This window comes from Manacus vitellinus, unplaced genomic scaffold (genome assembly GCF_001715985.3).
Source record: "Manacus vitellinus isolate BGI_N305 unplaced genomic scaffold, ASM171598v3 scaffold_3_pilon, whole genome shotgun sequence".
In the NCBI taxonomy this organism is placed as follows: domain Eukaryota; kingdom Metazoa; phylum Chordata; class Aves; order Passeriformes; family Pipridae; genus Manacus; species Manacus vitellinus.
In genome coordinates this window covers 8,862,813-8,889,204 of record NW_021940535.1, presented here as the reverse complement: position 1 = coordinate 8,889,204, position 26,392 = coordinate 8,862,813, and the positions used below count along the sequence as shown (strand labels likewise).

Below are 26,392 nucleotides of genomic sequence, written 5' to 3'. Positions count from 1 at the left end.
CTCCCTGGGCAGCCTGTTCCAGTACTCTGCCACCCTCAAAAGAAAGAAGTTCTTCCTCAACTGAGGTGAAACTTGTGTTTTCATTTACAGCCATTACTCCTTGTCCTGTCACTGGGCACCACTGAGAAGAAGCAGAACACTGGTACCAAAAGAAGAGTCAGTCAGGCACTACATATATTGATCTTGGATTGTCAACAGAAAAAGAGTCAAAATCTTGTACACTTCTTGTTCTCCAAAAACATCTGTGAAGATAGGATGCTGAATCCTGCTCACATCTGTTGACATTTTGGTAATGTCCAGTAGACTACAGATAGCAGAGATCACTGAAATGATTAATGGTATTTTACAAAAAAACGGGGAGCAGAAAGACATGCCAGGGAAATGATGACACTCAATTGGACAAACTGATTTCTCTTTAGCACGGCATCAACAAGTGATGTCAAACAGCTCTGATAGGTAGAGTATGTATTAGATATTCAGATAATAAAATTAATACAGTTGGGATCCCTTCCTAAGGATTAAACTCATGTATCTTTATAACCTGGGAAAAAATAATGGAGAGAAAAGAATTTGCATTCACTATTTATAGTAAAAAAGCAAAAATATATATAAATATTGGTTTAGGAACAGAGCAGAAAAGTAAATTATTAAATAAAAAATCTAGGCTTAAATAGGTTAACATGTCTAAAACGAGTTCAGCAGCTAACCTTAGGTTTAGATACCATATAAAAATACCACATATAGTACACTCAGTTACTGGGCTATATATAACTTATCCTTCGAAAAGGACCAACATAATGTAGAATTCTGAATTATGTAGCATATAGCAAATCAAATGAACTTTCCACAGAAAATTCAGTTTTACATTAAAAAAGAAGGCAATACTTACCTTTCATATTGGCCTGTCTGAGATAAGGACCAGATAATAGATTTAATTGCCTGAAGAAAACATGAGCGAACAAAAAATATGAATAAACTTTCAAAAGCATTCCAAAGCATTTTCAACATTTGCTAAATTAAACCACACCTTGGTAATCTCATTTTGAGAAAATGCTAAGATAAAAGACATGCAATGTTTTAGCTAAAACTTCTTTTTGAGGATGTTTAATTAGCCAGGCAGTTAGCAGTTATCCCATCTGTTCCTGTGTAAACTGTAAGTTGTTTTTATGCAAATTATACATAATCAAACTTACAAAACCAGTTATAAACTCCAGTTATAGTATTCATCAGCTAGGTGACAGAAATATTTTTGGCACTCAACATCAGAGCAAATCTTACCATTGACTCAGGACTGAACCTTTGCAAAAATCTTCATATAGAGAACAAAGAATTTGAAGTAAATGTTTTTGAAAACCTGTATTTTATCTAACTGTACTGGGTTTACGTGGCAAGGTTTGGTAGCAGGGGGCCTGCAGGGGCAGCTTCTGTGAAAAGAGACCGGGGGCTGCCCCCATGTTAGACAGAGCCACTTCCAGAGAACTTCAAACCAGATCTTATCACTGGTCAAAGCTGAACCCATCAGTGACACTGGTGGGGCCTCTACTGATAACATTTTAAGAAAAGGTAACTGTGCAGCAGGTTTAAGAGAGGGCAGTGAGAAAAATGGGAGAGAAACAACCCTGAAGCCACTGAGGTCAGTGAAGGGGGGAGAAGAGATGCTGTAGGTGCCACAAGATTCCCTTGCAGCTTTGGAGAAGACCATGGTGATGCAGGTTTCTTCCCCCTACGGCCCATGAAGGACTACAGTGGAGCAATATTCACCTGCAACCTGTGGAGAACTCCATGCCAGAGCAGTTGGACGTGCCCTGAAGGATGCTGAAATTCATGGAGAACCCACACGGGAGCAAATTCCTAGCAGGAGTTGCAGCTCATGGAGAAGAGCCGACAAAAGAGCAGGTTTTCTGGCAGGAGCTGCAACCTGTGGGGGATCCACGCTGGAGCAGTCTGTTCCTGAAGACTGCGCCCCATGGAAAGGACCTATGATAGGCCAGTTCTTAAAAACCTGCAGCCTATGGAAGGGACCCATTAAGCCAGGCAATGAGGGGAAGGTGTCTTGAGTTTTGCTTTTGTTTCTCATAATCCTACTCTATTTTTCATCCCCAATAAATTGATCTGCCTCAATTTAAGTCTGTTTTGCTCATGACAGGAAATCAGAGAGTGATCCCCCTACATTTATCTTGACCCATGAGATTTTTCAACTCTTCTTTCCCCTTGTCATAATGAGGACAGGGAAGGGGAGAATGGCTTAGCGGGCACCTAGCAGCCAGCCACGATTAACCCACCATACTAACTTCTTCCCATCTCAAAATAAATAGTCATCTCTTTAAAAAAGCTGAAAACTAAATTCCAGGTAAAGGTGATTCACTACATTAATCACTTACCCTTTTGATGATTACCCCAAAAACCACCAGGACAACTGGTAATAGGAGAGTCTTTGTGTATCTTACTGGAGTCTAAAATGGAAATTAACTGCATTAATTGCTTTCCATTAATCTATAATTATTTCAGTGGTCATTTAAAAGGAAATAATATGAAGAGTTTTTTCTTGAGTAAAACGTAAATGTAAACTCTACCCAGCAATTGTAACACTGGGGTCATCACTACATTATTTCTAATTCTTTGGCAAGCTACTCGAAGCCTAGAAGTAGATTGTATCTCATCTGAATTTGAGTACTACGGGTTGAGTAATCTAAAAACATTATAATGCATACCTAGATACTGATGAACTAAAAAACATCTGCTAATGCCATATTATGAAGTTTCAGTGCTGTTCTGTAGTCTAAATCTACGACATAAGGCCTTTGCAGCTCTCTGTATATCTTCCATATACTCAAAACCAGTCACTGAGAGCCACATAAACTCTTAAGTTTGCAGATCTGTAACCTTTCATTTATCCCTGAGCAAGGACTTCTTTCATTCAAGCAAGCATATTTCTTAGATCCAAAATCAAAACAGTGTTTTTAGTTCAATTAAATGCAATAAAAGCAGTTAAATTTAGCTTTAGCTCATTAATTTCTCTTTTCACAAGTACGCCCTTGAACTTATGATGGCAGTAGGAGGTGATAGTTCTTAGATGTTTTAAGTTACAAACAAAGATAAAACAAGAAGTTCCCCTTTCCATAATCATATATTTTGACCAAATTACCTCTTTTTCCATGAAGTCAAACTCGGCAGCACAGGTATACATTAATGTATCAAAATCCTTGTAGCCAATAAATTTAGATTTCAATATATTTCCTATATGAGCCTGATACAGGAAAAAAATGCAAACTGTAGTAAGCAAAAACTGTCCTGTTTTCCACAGCAAAGTAGTTTAAATGTAAATTAGAACAGAAGTTTATGCATTTACAATATTGTTATAAGAGTTCTAAAAATCTACTTCCAGTGTATTAAATGACATCTTTGACTGTAATACAGATTGGATGGTGTCAAATAAAAAGCAGAAAATAGTAGAAAAAGAGGTATTATCATTGTGATTGGATTCAGGAAGCGTATAGTTTTATATAGTCATATTTTAAAATATGAGCTTCCCATCTTTTACCTCTTGATAGACATCTGCAGACAAGTTTTTAACAACAGAACAAATCGGCTGAAGTAAAGCAAGACAACCTTGTTACAACAATCATTTCAAAACTGCCCTAAAAATTAGCTTCAGAGAAGAGTGAGCTAAGAAACTGAGTAAACAAAAGGTGTAGGTAGAAGATATACAAAATAAACAAAGGTCTATAAATCCACATTTAAAAACAAATGCGGAATATTTACTAACTCAAAAGTAAAGACATTTGTCTTTTCACAAACTTTGGTAATAACATCTCAAAGTGATAACACATAATGAAAGGGAAAGCAAATATACAGTCTCTCTCCCATTTCTGCAAAACAAATATTGGAATTTCATGGAAGTTTATCAATAATATGTCAAACTCAAAATACTAAGAATTATAAAAGTTTTGGAAGACACCAACCAGATACTCCAATAAGAGAACTTACATCATCGGCTACTCCAAGCACAAAAGAAGTCAGGTATTTCAAGGTGACTGTCCCAAATAACCAGGCACATCCTTCAATGACCTTAAAAATGCATTTGGAATGAAATAAACATTTCTTGAACTTTTAAAGAAATCTTTTATTTTTTAAAAGGCTTATTAAATTTAGCTACTACTTACAAATTCTCCTATGTTATCACCCATAAGTACAGTAATTTCTAACCAATGACACCTGCCAGATTTCAGTACACTGAGGTGTTTAAAGTTTCTGTATTTTCTTTTACAGCTGAAATAATTTTGTGCAGCTCATTTACACTACAGCTGCATACAACATTATCACAGAGGAGGCACCAAAGTTAACTTTAAACAGGGGCTGCCATCTGTTTTGCATACACCAGTGTGTAAGGATTATTTTCCAACAAGAGCCATTTCATATTCTCAGGTTGTGCTACTCTGGTTCAAATCTTTGGAGGAATTAGCTGATTTATAGCACCATGTAAAGATAATCTCAAGTTAGAACTTGAAGGAAATATGAACAAAATATGTACAGTTATTACTTTTAGTTACGTATCAAGTTTATCCCTGTGGCAGAAAGATTAAATTCTTGGCACTGACGCTTAATCTATTTAATTCTTTATAAAACTGGATCAACTGAACAGGAAAACCTGTCTCAGTATCTTGTATTTGGGACTCACAGAAGATGCTTTCAGAGAGAATTCAACAAAATACAAACTGATCTTCACCCTTATGTAACCAGGCCAGGGTTTTTATGTGATGATGGGTTGCATTCAATCATCTCATTTAATGGCTGCTAAGAAACCTAGGAGGTATCCTAATCCTTTTCTGAATGCCTCTATTTTTTTTTTTTGCTTCCATAGTAACTTTTCTCTTCCTTATAAGCTTATTGCTACTAGCATCAGGGGCACTAAAAAAAAACCTATAATTATATTCTATTCACTGGTTTTGTAATATTTACCTTTATTTTACAAGATGTAGAATTCTAACCTATTTTAAAATCTCAGCTATTTAGTGAATCTACGTTAATAATTATCTTCATACTCTACTTAAATCTGATGGTAGTAGATCTTGGGGGAAGGCATTCTAGTTTGTTAATTTTTTTTTAAACTAAGACACATTGCCTGAGACTGCATGCAATATGTGTGATGTTACATGTGAATTTCCAAAATAAAAGAAATAATTATGCTTTCACTATAGTTCCTTCTCTGTGACTTCCATCATGTATTTTCCTTTTTGATGCCTGCTCAGTAATGAATTGATGTATTCAGAGAATTTTCCATAAAAATACCAAGATTTCTCTGCTGAGTGGCAAGACCTTATTTAGCATCAATTATTTTATATACACATTTACAGTGGTGGTCCTCCTTTGAAAACTTAACCATTTAATCCCACCCTTTGTTTCTTACCTTCTAACATTCACACCTTATCCCATGAGTTTAATTTCTTTTATAGTTCCAGTTAGATAACTTCTCCAAAAGGTTTCTGAAATCCAAATGCATTGCATTCACCCACACACCCTTAACTACATCCTTCAGGGAAGTCAAACACATTTGCGAGGCATGACTTCCTTCCACAGAGGCTGTATTGGATCTCTTTCATTATGCTGCACGTACATACAGCTTAACAACTTCATCACTGCACATGTTTTTATTCTTTTAGAAAAAACAGATTTATTAGTCTACCATTGCACAAATGCCTTGGATCTCCTTTTTAAAAAGCTGACATGGGATATGTCTCTACTGATTTTTCTTGGTACCACAGTCAACTACATTGGCAGGCATGTATACATGAATTGCAGTTTGCTATAAACATTTTAATTCCTTTCTATTCTAATTCTAATTGTACAAATTCCATCCAGGTTTCCTAACAAGTTATCCTTCGTTTAATAAGAATGCCTGTCTTAAGTCAATCATAGTCTAGGTAGGCTCCCATTTCAGATGTTTTTACAGATTGATGTTACGTCTTAAGCAGCAAGTCACTTCTCATGTTTTCTACAGGGTTGTATTTTATTCATAACAGTTTTAGGAGTGTCCCCTGCTTGGACATGACTTCTACTGCCCTCAAACCCCACCCACACACCCTACAGTCTTTTATTCCAACGTGCTTTCTTATGCAATTTTAAGATGTCTGCTGTCATTATAAAAACATGTTTTAAAAATTATATAGGACACGTTTTAGTGAACATCTAAAGCAGTATCTTAATCTCCGTTTCTGCAAGGACTGTTAGGCTTTTATTTGCCTTTTCTAAACTGACCTTTATTTTAAAGGGGTTTCCATACAGATCTTAGGTTTTGTAAACATGTTAAGTTTTTAATTTAAAATTAAATGTGTTGTCATTCAAAGGCTATTTCAGTTTTCTGACAGAAATGTATGCTTCTGCCCTTTTAGGATTAATTGCTGAGAACATGACCAATCTATTAAAGACAGTAGTTAAGATATATTCCTTGATTTTCCATGATAAAAAACTAAGTTATTTCAGTATTTCACTAAACCAAAGAAAAGTCTTAGTTTTTCTCTAAAATTCAAAATATATGCAATTCCTTACCCAGACATAGACTTCCCTTCTGCGGCTTTTCAAGATTTTTGGACTCCAAACAAGAATTCTCTAATAAAAAATGAATGCACATTTTCAGGTAATATAGTAACAATAAGACATTTTAGTACCCTGAATGAGGCTTTTTTTGTTTTGTTTGGTAAGCCTATTGCAACAAACAGGTACTTATTAAAAGACCTTCCATTATTAATACAACCTCAAAGACAAATGAATATGTAGCAGTATGAATTCACCCTGCACTAGCAAAACACACCAGCATAAAAACTCTTACTGCAGTTTATATACAATTAATGGAAGACCACTTTTTTCCTTAACAAGTAGGGAGATTCTGTATTATACAGTTCTAAGCATCTTTAAATCAAAGCCAATGGGAAACTGAATTATGTCTGCTTTGTGAATGACAAGAAACATCTGAAGCAATAAATAAATTACTGGGAGCCTAATACAAACAATTTTCATGTAAGGCATCAGAATATGGAGGGTGGTAGGAGTTACTCATATTTTTCTGTTTCACATTATGTTCCTCTATTTATGACACAAGGAAGATTCATTTTAAGCTAATTTGATGAACAATGCAATTAAAAGCTTCCACAAATCCAGTCCATATGTGAGACTGAGGCCACTATAAGCACCCAAATACCATGGAAACAATAAATACTTTTCTCAAAGCAGAAAACAGGCAAGGAACTCAACCTGTACTCACTATATAATTACAAAAGCTGCTACAAGAAACTAGAATGGATTTATAACAAGCAAACTATATGACAGCAAATATGTAAGCCAAGGCAGTTTATTGTTAGCATAAGTGAGAAATTATCACTCTTTTGGTGACGGACAAAATATAAACAAACAAACAAAAAAGAGACAAAAATAATCAGAAATTTAGATGATTTGTAGTAAGCCAAACTAGATCTGTTCACGCAGTCCTATTTCCTAAGTACATAAATACCTTCAGAGAAACTATATGAAACTGAAAGAGATCGTGGGTTTTTTTCCTATTTAAGGAAAAATTAAGACAATGAACAACAAGATGACAGGTCTTCAGTGAAAAATATCACTAACGTGGCAGTATGATTCAGTAGTTTCAAATAGTCTTAAACCACTGTTATATATGTTTTAGTCAGTTGTTCTGCATTAACGGGTTCACTATTAATAAAGAAGCATTTAAGTGAAACTCTTCCTTTACAATTCCTCTTATTTTACAATTACTCTGGTTAAAAATACAAACCTGGTAAAATTTTATATTTTTATAAAAAGAAGAGCACTATAAAAATAGGTGAACTGAGCCTTAACTGAATTTCTCTTATGAAGAGGGGTTTGGTGCAAATCCATCATTTTTAAAATTAGTATTTACCCATTCATTAGATATCTTCATGGTCTAATTCTGTCTCTCATGTGAAAGATTTCTCATGTCTGGTAATGCAGCAGTTTCACATTTTACATCAATACATTTATAGCAGTACAGCGTTACAGTCTTAGCATGTCATGTTTTTTTTCCTAAACAACTTACCGAGATAACTACTAAAGATGCAGCATAATATGATGTCAGTAACATTGAATTACCGAACATCAGAATAAAACACACTAAAAGAGATACCTGAAAGAAGAAAACAAAAATAATTAAATTTAAAATAGAAAAGGTAAGAATTACCTGTTCTGTCAACAGTTTTAAATTGAAAACCACCTGCTTCACAGCAAGTAAAAGCTTGATACTCAAGCTTGCAGATTCGTTCTGAAAGCAGTGACTATAAGACTTAATGGCAACAGTAAGTCAAGTATATTATTGTGTTAATTTACATTTTTAAAGTGCTTAAGGACAAAAAGATCTGATCATAGGATTAATTCGTTTTATGTGATACAACAGCTACATTTCTGAAGTTATTTCTAAAAACATTTTTCTTTTTTTTTCAAATTGTTGTCTTAGTTCTCCATCCTGTTTGTTACCTTTCAGAATTCCGGACAAACACAAAAAAGCTGAATAAAATGTCGCATTCTTTCTTCCTAATTGACAAGCATATATTTAAAATACAATCATCCCCAAAGTCAAGGAAGCAGAACTCTGACTGTTTGACATATGCACCTAACAATATGAGTTTGAAATCAAGGCTGAAATAAAACTTTTATCCACCATCCTGATCTCCTACTGTGCTTTCATTTTGATAGAAAGCAATCTGAATTACATTTTCTAACTTGGAGAGCAAAATCAATGAGCAAGCTCTGTCTTTTACGCACGGGAATAAAGAAAAACAACGCAGTTATTTGCACACTTTTCTACTCTCTTCCTCACACTTTCATTTTCCACAGATGAGAGGGGGCAGCAAAAATTGAAAACGCCACAAAACAGAGACTGGCAGTTTACCCAGACTCATTCAGCTTTCTCTGTAATATAACATGATTGTTTATCTATCTGAAAATAGGCTATTTATGCCACTTTAGCACCCATAAAGCTATTGACATAAGCCAAAAAGCTAAAGTATTTCATGCTGCTACTGTCAAAGAACTTCTTAAGAAATATGCTTTTTTGCAAATTTTCCCTTGTAAATCTGACTGGAAAGAAGTATTTAGTGTCCCAGGTTTATATGAGAAGTGACTTGCACAGAACTTATTACTGCCTTTAGTTTACCATTTAGAGTATTTCAAAAAATGTTTGAAAACATATGAAAGACAATTTAGTTTCTTTCCTGAGGTAAATATTCTCTTTTTGTCCATTGAGTTAGCATAGCCTAATTTTAGCAAAAAAATATTTTTAAAGACAATCATCTTTCTTTAAAAAGTTGTTCACATCTTCCTTTATATTTAAAACTTCAATCTCACTTCAAAGAGCAAAATTCCTGGTAGCAAATCTTGATCATTATCTTAACTTTAAAAGTTAAAATCAGATATTACGCAGAAACTTACACATCCTTTAATTACCTCTTTCTTTCTTGACTTTCTCACAAGTTTTGAAAAAAAAAAAAATAATTGCTCTTCAGGTTAATAGTTTATTTTCTTGTTCTCCTTTCTAGATAACTCTCCAAACAGTTAAACCACAAGATCTTTACATGGTCAAGACTACACTAGTTTTCAAAACCCAATCTTAGTTCAAATCCAGGCCCACTCTGCCTCATTAATGCAGCTAAGGAAAACCATTGTGCAGCTAAGGAAAACATGTCAGACAAATGGTCTCTTTTGATGCTTTGAGATGTTTAAGGAGATTAAAGATTTTTTAAAAAAGTATTACCATATGAGCATTTAGTATCTTCTGTAATTTGTTGGAGTCAATATAACCCATAATACACACTGCAAATAACGAAGCTATCTAGAATGAAAAGTGAAAGAGAAGTTAAAACAATTTGTACTGGTGTACTCTTTCCAGCAGAATATACATTCATGCAAAAAAAGAGATTATTCAAACAATCATTAACTTTTCTTCCTATTTTTCTGCTAAGTCAGTACTTAGGCATTTCATAATCATTTCTATCAAAAAACCTATTGTGGTGCTCTGAATAACAATTATCAAATATAGTTAGATATTTAAGAAATAAGTATTCAGTTTTATAAAAAATGCAAGTTGCCAAAATACAGCAGTAAAGAATTACCTTTCATCCTTAGATACAAAACAAAATAAAAAAATTAAACCGCCCTCCAAATCAGTCTAAAAACCTCAAAGAATAACTCATTAGGATTATTTAACTTTTCAGCAAAATATGGAAACATTCCCAATTTGTTGCTGAGGAAAATAAGACTGGTTGATTCATTGATAAGGCCTCTTGTTAAAAGTCACATGGGAAATTGATGAAATTATGAAGTGAATCTGTAATTTCAAATTTCAGGCCCAGCATCTTAAACAAGTTATAGTGACGAGTTTCTCACAGTATTTTACAGAATTTACTGGCTTCCTCTTCTGCAGTTAGAACACTTGCATACCACAGCATATACTGATAGTTCAAAGCTATCAATTCAGACTAACCAACATCTGCTTCAAGTAGGACAGACAAGTGAAAAGGTATGGAGACATGGACGGATTTCAGTCAACAGGCTACATTTCAATTGACTCAAACACTAAGAAGGTGTGCTGTATGACAGTATCTTACTGCTCACATTAGCATTTGCTGTATTTCAACACTAACTAAAGTTGCCTCAACTGTCCAAAATCTCAGACAGTAAGATTACAGTGCCACTCACAGACTCATCAAAATTAAATAGGAAATCATGCGAAATCATGCCAGATATTACATGCCATGCAAACACTGCTTCATTTAAAAATTAAGACCAGCCTTAAGAGATGCAAGATCAATGCCTTTTTTTTTTTTATTTTTGTACTTCAAAATACAAATTTTTTTCTTGTTCTTATGTACTGATCTCAGTCTGGAGGCTCTTTTTAAGGGAAAAGTAAATTTTTTAGTCCTGGAAAGAGAACACTGAGTGGTGTAAGTGGTCAACTATCAAACTTAAGACTAGAAAAATATTGATGTGATAAACGGTGAGAATCTTTCCTGAGAACAAGAGTGAAATCTGGCTAAAAGGAAAGCACTGGTATAGTTGTGAATTCAGTAGTTGCCTATACAAAGCAGTTAATTTGCCCAGATTAGACAAAGAGGCTCCTTAGAGGTAAATATGGGCTTACCTGAGTTAGAAGAACAAACTGAGCAAACTGCCAGGGAAGCATGAAAAAGATATTAGAAACACACAGTGCAATCAAGCTTCCTGTATTAATATTCGGAATCCTTGGGAAAAACAGACAGAATAGGCATCAGTAAGTACAATTACACAGGTGTTTGCAAATAATTGAAAAGCACAATAGGAAATGCAATAAAAACACAGTTACCTTGGGAGTTAGCTAACAATATTGATCAACTACAAATAACATTGCTCAAGTAAATTTATTATCCTTTTTTTCTTGAGTTTCCATGACAACAGTTCTGATGCTTAACGTTTCTTAACTATTTGATGAGTCACTGATTACCAAACAAGTCTTCTCCTGCTATGCAGCAAGCCAAAGTGTTGTTTGCAAGCAGTTCACCTTCTTGTTACAACTCTACAGTCAGGTCACAACCACTTCCACTTCAGCTGGAATCACGACTATTCTCAGAACAGTCTGCATTTGAAAGGGATTTAACTTATACACTTCTTCCATATTTACTTTCTGCTAGAAATCCTGAGTGATGTTTCAGGGAAGGAGATAATGACAAATACGTGAAACTCATCTATAACTGAAACAAGCCCATTCTCAATGTCCTGAAATAAGTGTTATTTAAAATATTTCATCCTGTGTTAGCTTCAAGTTCAATTCAGAAACATGTTATGTTTCAAATTTCCCTAAATTCTAGACAGTACATATCTTTTCCTGGCATAAAAACACAAATAAGTGACAAGCATGTAATATTTTTGCTTTAGACATCAGTAACTACAAAGCGGTATGACCTAATAAAGGAAAATCTCTTGTTATAAATACTAAGTTCAGCTAAATAATAAATACATTGCAAATCTGATGCAATGGAGTTGGTGGAAAAGCCCTTACATACGAACAATCATGCTTATTTTCCAAAACAGAGGCAAGACAGTAACGCAATCATGTAGCAAGCCAGAAACAATCACAGAAAAGCAGGGCTAATGAACTCAAGAGCATCCCTGCATTAATGTAATTAGACTGCTCTAAATCACTGAACTAGTTAATTAGACTAGTTAATTAGTCATAGAAAATTGCAAGAACATACTAGCTTATGGGTGCCTATAGCATCCTCTGTTGCAAAGCATAGGCTTATTCTAAGTGCAACCAACATACCACTCTCCAAGAGGGACAAAACCAAATGATGAAGTATCAGCTTGTTTCTCATGGGAAGGAAGGGACATCAACCAAAAATTCTGATTTTTACTTTAGATACGTATTTGCCAACACAGTAATTCTGATTTTTATGTTAATCATGTCTTCAAGTTGCAAAGTTTTTCCTTTTAATAAGTGAGTAATATGACTGCAGTTCTACTGGTGCAGCGTCTGCAATGTAACAGCCACAGGAAAGTTTCTATGTTAATGATAACATTGCTACAGCACACAGAGGCACTTAAATATTTAGATAAATGCATTTAAATAAATGTCCTGTGACATTCAATTTTTTTAAAGCATTGTAAAGAGCCAAGTATAAATTGAAAGGTACCTGAGAATATAGGTCAAAAGCAACATCTGCAGCACAAGGAACGGGTATGAGAAACTTTCACGAAGAGGTGGAGTCCACATGACACGAGTGCACTAAAAATAAGAACTGGGTTGGATGATAACATTCACTGATACATTTCCATAATTCCATGCACTTGTATTTCAGCATTAATAACTATAGATACTTTAATAAAGCAAAAATCAATTTACAAGCGATTTAGACACAAAGTTATAAAAAACAAGCCAGGAAGCAGAAAAGAGGAGGGAAAGGAAGCAGCTTCCCAACTTGAGGCCTATGATGCACTCTTTAACTAAAATAGATCATTGCTTTTCCAAAATTAAATGTGGCAGCTACAGAACAGACAAGAAAAAAGCCAGGACAGCAGCTGCTTGTCCCTGCTTCTGCCGAAAGTATCAACTCCTTCAGGTAACTAAAACCATTCTCAAACTTAGACAGTGACTTGCCACACTTAGAAGGAGAAAGTGTGTGGGGGAGAGGATCTGAAGGATAAACCAACATACTCTTCATAAGCTAGAGTTCTCTAGGTTATAAACATTTCACATTTCTACTAGCAACAGCACATAAAGTATAAAATCTGAAGCTGCCCTCCAAACCAGGTCAGCAAAACTGAACACAAGAAATTAAGCTCATACAGAGTTTATACTAACTCATATATTTCACTCTTTAAAACTAATAAAGCAAAGCATAATACAATGAAGTCAACTGAATAGTTTTTTCAATAATTTCCTAATGGGATGAATGGCAAATAAATAATGGGTCTCATGGCAAATGGCTCAGCTACAACTGTCATTGTTTATATTCAGCTCTTTATAAAGTGCTTGCAGATGGCACTGACCATCAAGAAAAAAAAATTACAACTTTAAAGGACAACTTTGACATACAAAAAATAGGTTCAAAATGGCTATGAATAGATTTGCACTACAAATTAGAAGTAGGTTCTTTACAACTACAGAAAAAAATGGAATTCATCTTAACATGGACCACAATAAATCTGTGAAAACCCTGGAGGATGTTGATGCAAGAATGTTCCTTCTCCTTTGCTTCCTATCATCTTAAAACTGCTTCTCAAATACTGTTTTACTAAAGTCACTAGAATCAACATTGTATGATTCCTCGCTTATTGTTTTGCTATTTCACAAACACATTAAATTATTAGTGTAAAAAAAATGCATAGAAGTAGTGTTAAATAAATGCAAAGTACAGAAACCATCACATTAATAACAGTTCTTGCCATCTAGAAGAACTCTTTGCAAAAGCTACACCAATTACCATTAAAATAAAGCTTTCATAAATATATATACTAATGTGTTGTCCTCAGCTGACTGCACAGATGTGATTGGTTAATTTTATTTTATAAGCAATAAATATAATCATGATTATTCTAAAGCAGTGAAGTCATTTTGAATATTTTTCAAGATGACAGCAATATTTGATTTACCAAATCTTTCAATACTGGAAGAGATAAAAGAGGAAAGAAATGATGAGCCAACTATAATATAGAACCATAAAAAGGAAGCATTATCTTAAAAGTAGATTGACTAACATGGGCCATGCTGTTTTTCTATATTTGAAATGTGATGCTAAACTCAATCATCTCTGGATGATTTATCAAGGCTGTAAACCAACTTTGCCGCAGGTATAAATGTATCAGATTTGACTAAGCTTGAAATCATTAAAACAGAGTAGCACAAGCACAGCACAAATAAAAACATACAGCCTGAGGATCATTACCTCAAAGCCAGAAGGCATTTTTAAATACCTACTTTTACATAGCATTAGAGTTGAGATACCAAGACTCACAGATCAGGCTTACTCATGCAGCTCAGTCCTATCCTTCCCAAAGAGGAAAGCAAATTTTTAGCAACTGGTCTAGCTCGACTGTACGTACTGTTGAACCACATACAAGGTGATTTGCTCATAATCAGAGGCATATAGAAGACCTACACGTGTGCACAGACGCACATCCACAGCCTGTGATTCACATGTATTCACACAGTGAAGCAAGACCACCTATGTACATGTAACTACATATACCACCATAATTATATACACAACAATATCCAACAACTCCTGAATTATTTTATCAGCTACAGTACAAACAAAAAGAGCCAGCTGAGATCGAATATTGCACCCTCTGTAAGTCATTCCTATTGTTTTCCAGAAATCCATACAACTTTGCCTGAATCAGGGTCATCCTACTTAAGCTCTGTCTAAGCCCACACTACATCTGTGTAGAGTTATGCAGATCTGATTTCATGCCCTTCTCCAAAATACATGCATTATCTGTTCTTTTCCCCCAAGTCAAGTCATCCATTAAGAGTAACAAGCTCTCCTACAGTCTCTGATGCATAGGAGAACTGTTTGTGCCATAATGAAATAAGCGTTTCTTTTCATTATTGTTACCATTTTTCAGGTCATTTCTTTCTGAAGTTACACTTATCACCTTCACAGATTTGGCAAAACAGTGTTTACTCTATGAGTATTCCCTGGTCATTTCACTCCAGAAGGCCATTAAGAAGAACAGAAATCCACACTAATGTATTTATGCCTTTATAGTACCAAAAAAAGTTCAGCAACTCTGTAATGTTTATCTGGACTCAACCAGGCATGGGTGAAAGTTCTTAATGTGGGATATTTAGACAAAAACATTTCAAATGAAACTTAAAAATAAAATAGCTATTTCATCCCACAGATTTTTGTTTTATAATAAACTGTCAAAGCTCACTATGAATAGAAGCATCTTTAATTCTGTTATGTGCAACTACATATTCTTACTACTCAGTGTTCTCTATCATGGTCAGTTCAGATAAATAAGAAAACAAGTCATAAATTCAACACTTAACTAAATTATAAGGTAGTTATTTTCCATCTGCATTTTAAGTAAAGTAAATATGCATGTATATATAATATATATTATATTATTTGTATTTATATACATTTTCACACATAAAATGAGCACTACAAAATAACCCAACCCAAAACAAAACATCAGTACTACAGAGGTTTCTCTGTGCTTTTTTTTTTGTATTCATGAATTTCCAGTAAGATATATACCAATTTAAAGTAAACTTTCACTATTTCTGAAGCTTACTCATATGGTACATGAAGCCTGGTGATGTCTGGAATGGGCAGAAAAATAAAGTGTTTTGATGTTTTGAAACTTGTGCTACTAAGATTTAAATCTCAGGACCACTTTACAATATACATCCTTTCTGATTTTTTATTTTAAGCACCAAGGTGATACATTGAACTGTGCTACACGTTTTCCAGTCAGAGACTATTTTGCTTTCAATGTCTTACTTGTGTATCTAAATTGAATTAAAAGTTATTTAAATTCATTCCCTAATAGTACTGCAACATCACTACATTTAATGAAATTAGAATTAGCTTAAACTTCAATAATAATTAAAAAAAAAGGGGTGGGGGAGAGAGACCTACCTCTCCATGATTGAAAAAGAAACATGTCACGGTAACAAGGCCTCCTAGACGGCTCCCACTGTGAAAAGAATAAGAAAAACAGGTACAACATATAATGGTCAACGTTGAAACATGAAGCAGGACTTGTGTACAGGTAAGTTTATTGGGGGGGGAGAGAGGAATGCTTTGAAGCATCAAGGGAAGGCAATCAACAAATTACATACAGTATTAAAATACTAGTTAGATAATTATTTCAGAGCAAACCAATTTTCTGCAGAACACCAATTTTAATGTTAATAACTTGTAAAACAGTTATTCCACTCCTCACAAACTCTGGTTTAGATCATTACATCTGAGTGCTTTTTAAACACCAGGCAATACAAATGCAGTATTTCTTCCCTAAGATGCTGAGCAGTAAATTTCAGAGTTTGTGTGCTCAATCACCCAACAGGGAATTTTGGTCTGAATCTAAGATTAATTTAGGGTAATCAAATCAAGCATGTTCAAAAAACACATTTAAAAATTAACTCGCTATACGGTCAATACAAGATACAACTGAATTCTTATGTGAAATACTGTGATGTTAACACAAGGAACCTTTAATACCCTTGACTTAAGGATTTTTTACATTTCCATAGCAATCAAATTCACCCACTGAATAAATAGCACCATGAAGTCAACACTAAACCCAAAGATATTGCTTAGATTTAACCCATCTCAAAACAGCAATAGATAAGGTTGCAATTTGTTTGGACAGATTTGTAACTACTCATGTTCTATGACATAAAGCAACATTTTTGTGCACATAAGTGCGCTACTACTGTGAACGAATGTACCATTATATACAGAATATACCATTTTTGCTACTAAACAAAAGCATCAGCCAGCTGTTAAGATTATTAAAAAACCCCAAACAAACAAGCAAAAAATCCCCTTCATATTCTTTCAGATCCTTCACCCATCACTAGAATACGGGTTAAACAGAATCAGTAGGTTCTAGGTACAAAATCAGACGATTTAAGATACCACCTGAGCAGTAAAACAACCTTCAGGAATTGTGCATTCTTGCACATAAAACTCAACCTTACATTCCATAAATTCTAAAAGTGTCAACATTATAATGCAAAATGACAAAATAATGTGCTCAACATTAAAAATGTAATCTCGGAAACAAAGCGAAATTTGCAAAAAAAAAACCCACCCCAAACCAGAAATAAAATTCAAGGTCTATGCTATCTAAAGAAAGTAGTGAGAAATGAAGAGTTTACTGATTTTTCAATGACATTCACATATAAAATGTGGATTTCCATATACCTCCCTTAAGAGAAACATTACAAGTGAATTGCACAAATATTCAAATCTATCTACTTCTGCAAAACATGAGATATTCATTTCCTATGCTAAGGAATACAAATATAGACGCTTTACTCCCAAACACCTTTTTCTATTGTCAGTGTCTGCCCTGTGCTTTTTCTTATTTGAATTATCAGTACAAGCTTCAGAGAGAGAAGGAAGAAATCACAAGACAGTGAAGCCAGAGCATGAATGAGGGGGACAACCAGTTACATCTCTGAGAGGAAAATATAGCTGCCATTTAATTTTTTGGAAAACCAACAGATGAGGTAAACAGAAAAGCATTTCCACTTCTGTTTTTCTGCTGAAAGTGGAGTCTATTTTTGTATCAAAGTGTATTACAGTTCCTGAAATTTAAGGACAGATACTGAAAACACAAATTTATAGAAAAGGGGAAGTGTATAGAATCTATCTCAAAGAATGCATTATCTTAAAAAATATTTTGCCTTCTCAGTTAAGTTAAAATTGAAAGACATGCAATATGACTTGGGAAAACTCCAATCTTGGTTAAAAGTACACCATCATTTAAACTTTGTTTAAAAATGAGCTATGGTGACAATTTTTAGAGCAGAAACCTGTCAAAAGCTGTTTAAAACATGTACAGCATCTACTTTTACCCACAACCTGGTGGTACCAATGAGATACCTCTTCACTGAATTTTATGCAATTTTTTTCCAGCATCATCATTTATTTTAAGCAAAAAGGTTCTCTATTTCAGTAATCTTTTAGTGACAATATATATGGAATAAAAGCATTCCTGCTGTAAAAACAAAAAATCAATATCCCATAAAAATATTTTAACATTCACGTTTTCAAACTCAGTTTTTCAAAACTGAGAGCGAGTACCAACTAAACAGCTCAGTCTCAACTGCCTTACCTGAGGTATGTACCGTATATGAAGAACAGTGACATCATTAATCCATTCAAAAGAAAAATCACAGCAACATAAAAGGAAGCAGGGTCTCCCAACCCTAAGAGCAAACAGTTAACACATGTTGTCAAATACAGAAGAAAGGCCATATTGCTTACAACCCACCACACAATCAGTGTACTATCCTAATATATTTACAGAAAGACAACAAAAAAAAGTTAATGTCATCAACATTAATGTAAAGATTCAATCAGAAGACCATAGCTCTGAAAACACAGAAAGAGGAAGGGTAGAGGTGGCACTGGGGCAGTCAGCAACAGAACAAGCCAAGAGGGACACACATTAACTGCAGAGAAAATCCTGCAATGTTTAGAAGGTATAAGCACCACTAAGAACATTTTCTACAGACTATATTTTGATTTCATAGAGCTTTTTAGAACAGGTTTGTTCTCCCTAGACTCTCACTTCCCATCCCTTGCAGGAGTAAATCCATCTTTAAACATATCACACACAATGCTCTTGGCTTTCTTTCATTATAAGCCAAGAGATTTTCCAGTAACACAAGTCTTTCAATTTATTCATTAACAGACATTTCTGTGTTCATGCTTCTGCTGTTATTCTCTTTCCCACTATTTGTTTAAACCCTCCTGACTCTCATCATTTCAGCAAAACAGCATGAAAAGCCTTATTCATTAAAGAAAATGGTAGCAAAACTCCATAGTTTCGTACGCAAAACTGATTATTCACCATTACTGAAAATACAGCAAGACAGTTCTCTAAAGTAGGATGATGATATGCTCACCAAACATGGTAGCCTCAGTCACTGGTGTTTTCATTGGTTTGGTTTTGTTCTTACAAAAAACAGGAATGAAAAGTTGTACATGTATTCACTGCTTATTGCTTCTAACAGATTTAGAGAAAGTGAACCATTCAAGCTCTGAAGAAAGTTGTTACAGCCTTTGTGTAAAGGAAAAATACTAACCTGTCATCACACAAAGGCATTTTAAATGATAAAATGAAACAACTTCACAAGCTACCATCTACCATTCAGCTTTAACCGACTGTAGAACATCTTGAAAGTGCTTCTTGGTAAGGTACTTTTATCATATAATACTGACCTGACAAGCCAGTATTTCAGATGTGGAAAAAACCCCAAACTAACAAAAAAGTGGTAGTGTCCAAGCTTTGGCATCAAAATCAAGGTATAAGGTAGAAATTCTTATGTTGAATAGTCATGAGAGGGAGAGGATTGTTCCCAGCAGAATCACTACATATGATTTCTCAAAAAAATCTCTAAAATTAGGTGAGGAAATACAGAGGATAAATTCTGAAATGTAGCAACTTGGAATGTATTTGGGATTGTTCAGAAGTTACAGAAATTTAATACATGTACAGTGGCTTCCAATTACATTTAGGACATCTTATTCTTTGTAATAGTCCAACATTACGAAGGCTTAGACTACAACTATGAAGTTTCTAAGTGCAGTATAGGAATTCAACCCAGGTAGGAGGAGCTATCTAATAAGCAAAGCCCACATTCTCACTCCTAGTGTTCTTAAAAGTCTCTCTTTTTCATGCTTCTCACTAATGCTGTGAACCTGACAAAACCCTGGGTTTAGCCAAAAAAACCCACAGGAATATTTATTACTTCTGAAATATATAAAGCCACAATTATATGCTTCCAGGAAACAAACAGAATAAAACACAACTTACCCTCACAGCTTTCAACAGGACTAAGCCCTTTTCCTCTGTTTACAGTCCAACACGTTTTTGTTGGGACACCAAGGAAATCCATAACACCAGTATACATGCGATACCAGCTGGCAAGGACCACCTAGCAGGAAAACAGGATTTGAAGTTTCTGAACAGGAACTTTGAGATTAGCTCAATGCCCAAGGTAACCTGTCATGACAACTGGCCTCATCTGGGATTATTTTTAAACTTGGAATTTATCTCAAAAACTTGGGATTTTTGACCATGGTTTCCTAAAGTCATCCAACACAGACCAAGTGTTCATTAATAGACTAAAATTATGCCTGCTTTACAACAGAAATAATTTCATGCATCAAACTGCAATATTAAAAAAAAAACCAAACCAACAACCTATAAATTTCAGTATTGTCTGGAAGGTTACTCATTTGAGTATTTTTGTTTATCAGATATTAAAATCTCAGATCTTGTTGACATAGGACAGTTAGACAAATAAAATCCGTTAAAAACAACTAATTTTTATTTCACCTGGCAAGAATATTAGCGGACCAAATCTTTAGAGTTTTACTCTGATAAATTTTTATATAGGTTAAATTTAAGCATGCATTAGAAAGGGTTTCCAGACGCAATGTAAGACAGCAGTTCCATTTTCCATGCAAAGGCTGTAATGTCCTTATAACAACAACCCAATTAAATCTCAACACCTGACACAGAAAACATCAGTACTTTATACACAGAAAAATGACAACTCATCTCACAGCAAAATCATTAATTAATAACATTACCAAGCTATTCTGTCAGGATATAAGTGACTTTATAGAGTTCATAAATGAGTAATGTGGCCATTCCAGTTGAGTTGCTTTGAAAGTTATAACCCAGGGGTTCTCAGATTGAAAATATGTTTCACCACTGCAGTATTAGCTGTCTCAGCCCTGTGTCACAGAAAACATGTATAAGAAAGATGATTCTCTCTTTTCTTTCCCCATACAATTAATAAAACTCTTAATATCACTTCTATCTTCAACAAGGGTAAGAAGGAAACAGAGAACATGTCTGAGAATGTGATGGAGTAAATCCTCTTGGAAAACACTTCCAAACTTAAAAAGCACAAAAAATTGATTTGAAGCTATCAGCATGGATTTACAAAGGTAAATTTGTAACTACACCTGCCCAGCTTTATAGCCTCCTGAGATGACTGAATTGATAGATAAGGGGACAGTTGTGAATATTTCTTTTTATCTGGTGCCAATTCTGTTCTGCATCTTCAGACTAGATGACGGTACAAAAGAACATCCTCAGCAAGTTTGCATGATGATGATACACATTGGAAGGAGTTGCTGATGCTTGTGCTGCCATTCAGAGGCATCTCAACAGGTTGGAGAACTGGGCCAACAGGAATCTAATGAAAGGGAAATCTCCTACACTGGGGAGGAATAGTGCAGTGCACCAGTACAGTTGGGAGCTGACCAGCTAGAAAGCAGTTTCGCAGAAAAAGATCTGTGAGTCCTGGTGGACAATTTGTACTTGAGTCAGCAATAAGCCCTTGTTGCAAAAAAAGCCACATACATCCTTGGCTGTATGTCACCAGAAGAGGAGCAACCCTTCCCCTCTATTCAGCACTGCTAAGACTGTATCTTCAGTGCTGAGTCCAGTTCTGGGCAGTCCACAACAAGAAGGACACAGAATAAAGATGACTGAGACAGACTCTTTTTGGTTGACAAGAGAAGAGACAATGAAAACAAATTGAAACACAGGAAATTCCACCCATACATAGGAGAAAACTTTCTTACTTTGAGGGTGGTCAAACACTGGAACAAGCTGCCCAGAGGTGGAGATATTCAAAATTAAAAGGAGATGACCCTGAGCAACCTGTTCTACTTCACCCTAGTTTGAGCAGAGCATTGAGACTAGATGACCTTCAGACATCCCTTCTAACCACAACTGTTCTGTGATTCTAAAACTCATTTTTAATACCAGGGCTCCAATCATCATGGCTCACTTCATCTGTGGCCTTTACACACTCCCAATGTAAATCTTCTATATTTAAAATACATCTTTCTAGATCAAGACTCTGTGCCTCAACATTGTGCCTTGTAAAGCGTGCTATCCTGAATTCCTGGAAGTTTTCTGAACATCTGTGCCCTGGTACTTCTCACAATGCATGGGTGCATACATGGATGTGTGCACACCTGCCCCATCTCCAGACAGGCATCAACATGACTGGGGAACCAAATCCATATCTTTCTTCTTGTCACCTGAGTGTGCTCTGTACATAATCAACAAAATGCATATGGCAGCTTAGAGACATCTGTCTAGCATATTTGCATCACTAGCCCTGAAGCTGACATTACCCAAGCACATGAAACGTTCTTGCTGAACTGTCGCACAAAAAAATCCAACAGAAATCCAAAACTAATTCATCTTAACCACTTAAGGTTTTTATGCCACAAGTGTTTGTATCTGCTGCAGGTGTTCCAAGTGAATACTTCCTAAAAAGGTACCAGCAAAGGTATCAAGCAAAACAAACATTTCTTGCCAAAAGCTACTTTACATGAAACAGTTAACACGGGTATAAAAATGGAAGCAAATCAGTAAGCAGTACAAAACTGCTAGGTCAATTAAAGCACAGTGGTGTTTCTGGAATTTTTATTGTTCTGTATTAGATGAGGCAGAAAACACAGAACTTGGGAAAACAAAAGACTAGCTCTCAGGCCCAGGAGATCTCTGCAGATGAGGTCAGTCCTTTGCTGTAAAAGAATGTGTAGAACAGTCAATCTTTTTTACTAGGTGCCTTAGAGTGAGCACTTTAAAGCCATCTACATGCATCTTTGCAACACTCCTCATTTCAACTCAAATTTTCATTATCACTGCCACACACTGAAATATCAACTGTTCCATAACAACAAACAGCCAGAGAACCAACTTAACACATTATCTCCCCGTCACACATTATCCCTCTGCCATTTTGCATCTGAAATGAAACCACCACAATTACTAGAACAACCTGACTATGCAGCAAGTACTTAGAAAATCAACTTTATTGGGACTATAACATTGTACAAATACAAAGACTGCCTTGCTGCTTTCCATAGGGTTTTTTTTACCATTTATAATTATAATTTACATGAACAATGCAGTTATTGCTATAGACTCATTTTACCTTTTTTTTTTTCTCCTTTACCCTTTTTTTTCCCCCCTTGAAGTTTTCATGGCTAGCATTGGCTGTACATACAAGTGAATTGTTTTACTTTTCTTAATGGGTTTGACATCCTATTTAGCAATGGGATTTCCAGGCCGGTTTTGATTAACTGAATTTTGAAATCCACTAAACAAACAAACATTTTATTAAAATTCAGCCTAAATGCTACTAATGGGCTGAAAGAGCTGGAAAGATCCCAAAAGATCATACAGGAAATGAAACACTTTCAGAAAACATGACTGGATACTGAATATCAGAAAGAAACATTTCACTGCCAACAAATAAATCCACAAGCATCTTCCCACCACCCATTATAATCATAATCATAAAATTAGATAAACCTGGACAACACATTTCAAATGTCAAGTTGCACCTACTGACAGTTTTATAAATGTAGTTATGTGCAAACGAGAGTACTCAAGAAATGCACTTAAAACAACCCCCAAATCACTATTTACAGAAAGGTTAGACGTTAAACAATAAATGACTGAAAGTAGCAAAGGAGACTATTTGTCTGCTTTGCACGCCCACACAGGCACAGAAAAGATGAATGAATTCATACCTTATCACCAAATTCTACGAGCCTGTATAATCCTAGAAAAATCTGAATGAACAGACAAGCCTACACATTTTGCACAGTAATCAACCTAATGTTCTTACAGAATGTCAGCCACTACATCTGATTGCTCTTGTTTTGATTTGATCATCTAATTTACTTAGTCATGTTTCATGGTGATACTGATGACTCTCTAAGAACAAGTTCATTTGACCAGTATCCGTGATTTTGGAAAGTCAGACTATAGCTGAAGTCAACGAATCTTTCTCACCTAAAGAAAATACCTTTTTAGTACCAAATAAGGCATATGTTCCTAATGTGACATTGCTACAACTGATTTGCAATCCTTTTGGAGTTAAAACAAACAAACAAGCAAACCCAAAACAAGTGATATGGCAACAAACGCAGTCATCTATTTAGCATTTAGTTCTTCCAGAGTAAGGAATTAAGAAATCAAACTAAACCACTACATGCAACTTCTACAAATACACACATGCCAAGAACTCTTACACATATAGTTCCTGAAAACAGCTCTGCTCTAACAGATCAGGAGAATGAGTAAAAATGCTAGTACTCAACAATTACAGCCATTATTAGTTGGTTCTCCAAAAAATAGGCTGTTGCTGATACATGGAGTTACAGAAATGTACATTTAACCGAGGGAGTTTTCCCCTTTGCAAAATGTTTGAGACACGCTGGCAAAACTGTAAGAGACTCCAACACTACTGTACTTAAACACATGTTCTTTCTAGAAGAGCAGGAAAGCAATCTAACCAGGTAACAAGTCTAACATCAAGTATGTACAAAACAACAGCAATCAGTTTTCCACAGAGGAATTTCCTTTGCAACATCTAAGTAAACTATTACCACTCACAGATTTTATGGTCATAGTGAACTGTTAGTTTTGTGTGTCCTATACAAAATGCAAGACAAAATAACCTCTTGCTACCTGTATCACTGCAGTCATTATTATCACATACTACTGATATTTCATATGTCATATTTCCTGAAGTACACAATGTCAGTAACCTACTTGCTCTCAGTGAAGAGAACAAAAGAAGACAAGAAGTATAGAACTGGACTGCAACTTGAAGACTGCACAAAATAAATACTAAGATCTAGAAAGCATTCACATTTGACTGAACATACTCAAAGTTTGAAAATTGATTGCAATGTATGAAGTAGCTTTATAATTTGAAATCTGGAACTAAAATTCTGTATTTAAGCAACACTTCATTAGTCACCTTATCTTGACAATTTTCCAGAGTAACATTTCTTACAAATTTGTAGTCAAAGTTAAAGAAACAAAAGATTCACAGAAGGTATTATTTTTAAAATATAGCTCACCTCTGGGTAAAGATTGAACCTTTGTAAGGTGTTAATCACTAAAGGATATTCAGTTAGTCTGTCATTCATAATGGCCCCTACTCCATTCCAAAACGATGGTGCCTCGATAATGATCTTGAAGTAGGAATAATAAAGACCCTACAGGAGAGCAGAATTATTATTTACAATTAAAGAGGCCACTTCTTCTTCATGAACTGCCATATACAAGCTTCATTTTTAAACAAACTTTCTAATGTAACACACAAGACAAACTTATTCAAGAGGACTATCCAGTTTCTCAGATCTCTTCTGTTACTGTCACTGAAACAAGCAATGTGGATTTCCTTTCACCTTGTTTCACAGCATATCTGGAAATCTTTCATTTCATCTGATATCTATGCACTAGCATAGCATTTCACAATTCTCAAAAGCAGACAAAAGGTGTATACATATGCAACATTTATTAAATAAATAAATTATTTAGAAAAATGGCTGCATAACAAGACTAAAACTGAAAGCAAGGTATAAGGTACTTGCACAGTTTTGTATTTTAGGTCCTTTAGAATCATACTTTTAAATTATATTTAAAGTGAATTGTGAAGTGACACACAGTGATGAACTACAAGACACACGAATACTCTGCATGTGTAATGCATGTTAGCTGTAAGAGATCAATATATTTACTTATCCAGAACGCATTAAAAAAATTTGGGAAGCCCACGATCAGATTACAGACAGAAGTTTTCCAACCACTGAAACATAATCTAACCATTTCCGTGCGAAAAGCCATTTCTCTTTCTAGTGTTGACAGGTGAGAAAAATGACGGTCGTTTTCAAATAGAGCTGTTATGTGACACCTGTTAAAAAATAATAATAATTGAAACCCAATAAAGAGGCTTAAAATGTATTAAGTCATAGATACCAAGGGACATTCAATGAAGAAATGAAGTTTATTTACAAACTGCTATTTTATTTACTTACATATTATAGCAATATTCGCCCCTATTTAGATAATTTTAAATTGAAAAAATATGAACCCATAGAGTATTTAGTAAATTATATTACAGCATTAATTATAATACTATAATGCTATATAATACTGTAATGTATTTTAATTTAAGGGCAGACATTTAATGATTAAGCAACAATTTTCTACCTGAAAAGCAGGCTTTACTCTTCTCTGAACAGGCTTAAGAAACCTGTCACATCAGCTTCACAAGAACAGAACTACTCGGCTCACAGACAATTTA

At 34.8% G+C, this 26,392-nt stretch overlaps 1 protein-coding gene across 1 annotated transcript in view; it reads right to left on the bottom strand.

The window, feature by feature from the left end:
• DPY19L1 (dpy-19 like C-mannosyltransferase 1) overlaps nt 1-26,392 on the bottom strand; it is a 41,996-nt gene that overhangs the window by 10,471 nt on the left and 5,133 nt on the right. The window contains exons 3-16 of the mRNA XM_018075893.2: nt 25,912-25,999; nt 25,164-25,301; nt 20,065-20,185; nt 18,358-18,451; nt 16,149-16,206; nt 12,690-12,781; nt 11,162-11,261; nt 9,776-9,853; nt 8,066-8,152; nt 6,547-6,606; nt 3,988-4,068; nt 3,146-3,247; nt 2,382-2,453; nt 890-939 (exon numbers count right to left, since the gene is read on the bottom strand). Coding sequence (XP_017931382.1) covers nt 890-939; nt 2,382-2,453; nt 3,146-3,247; nt 3,988-4,068; nt 6,547-6,606; nt 8,066-8,152; nt 9,776-9,853; nt 11,162-11,261; nt 12,690-12,781; nt 16,149-16,206; nt 18,358-18,451; nt 20,065-20,185; nt 25,164-25,301; nt 25,912-25,932 — 1,154 coding nt within the window. The 5' untranslated portion in view covers nt 25,933-25,999. The remainder of the gene's footprint in view (nt 1-889; nt 940-2,381; nt 2,454-3,145; nt 3,248-3,987; nt 4,069-6,546; nt 6,607-8,065; nt 8,153-9,775; nt 9,854-11,161; nt 11,262-12,689; nt 12,782-16,148; nt 16,207-18,357; nt 18,452-20,064; nt 20,186-25,163; nt 25,302-25,911; nt 26,000-26,392) is intronic.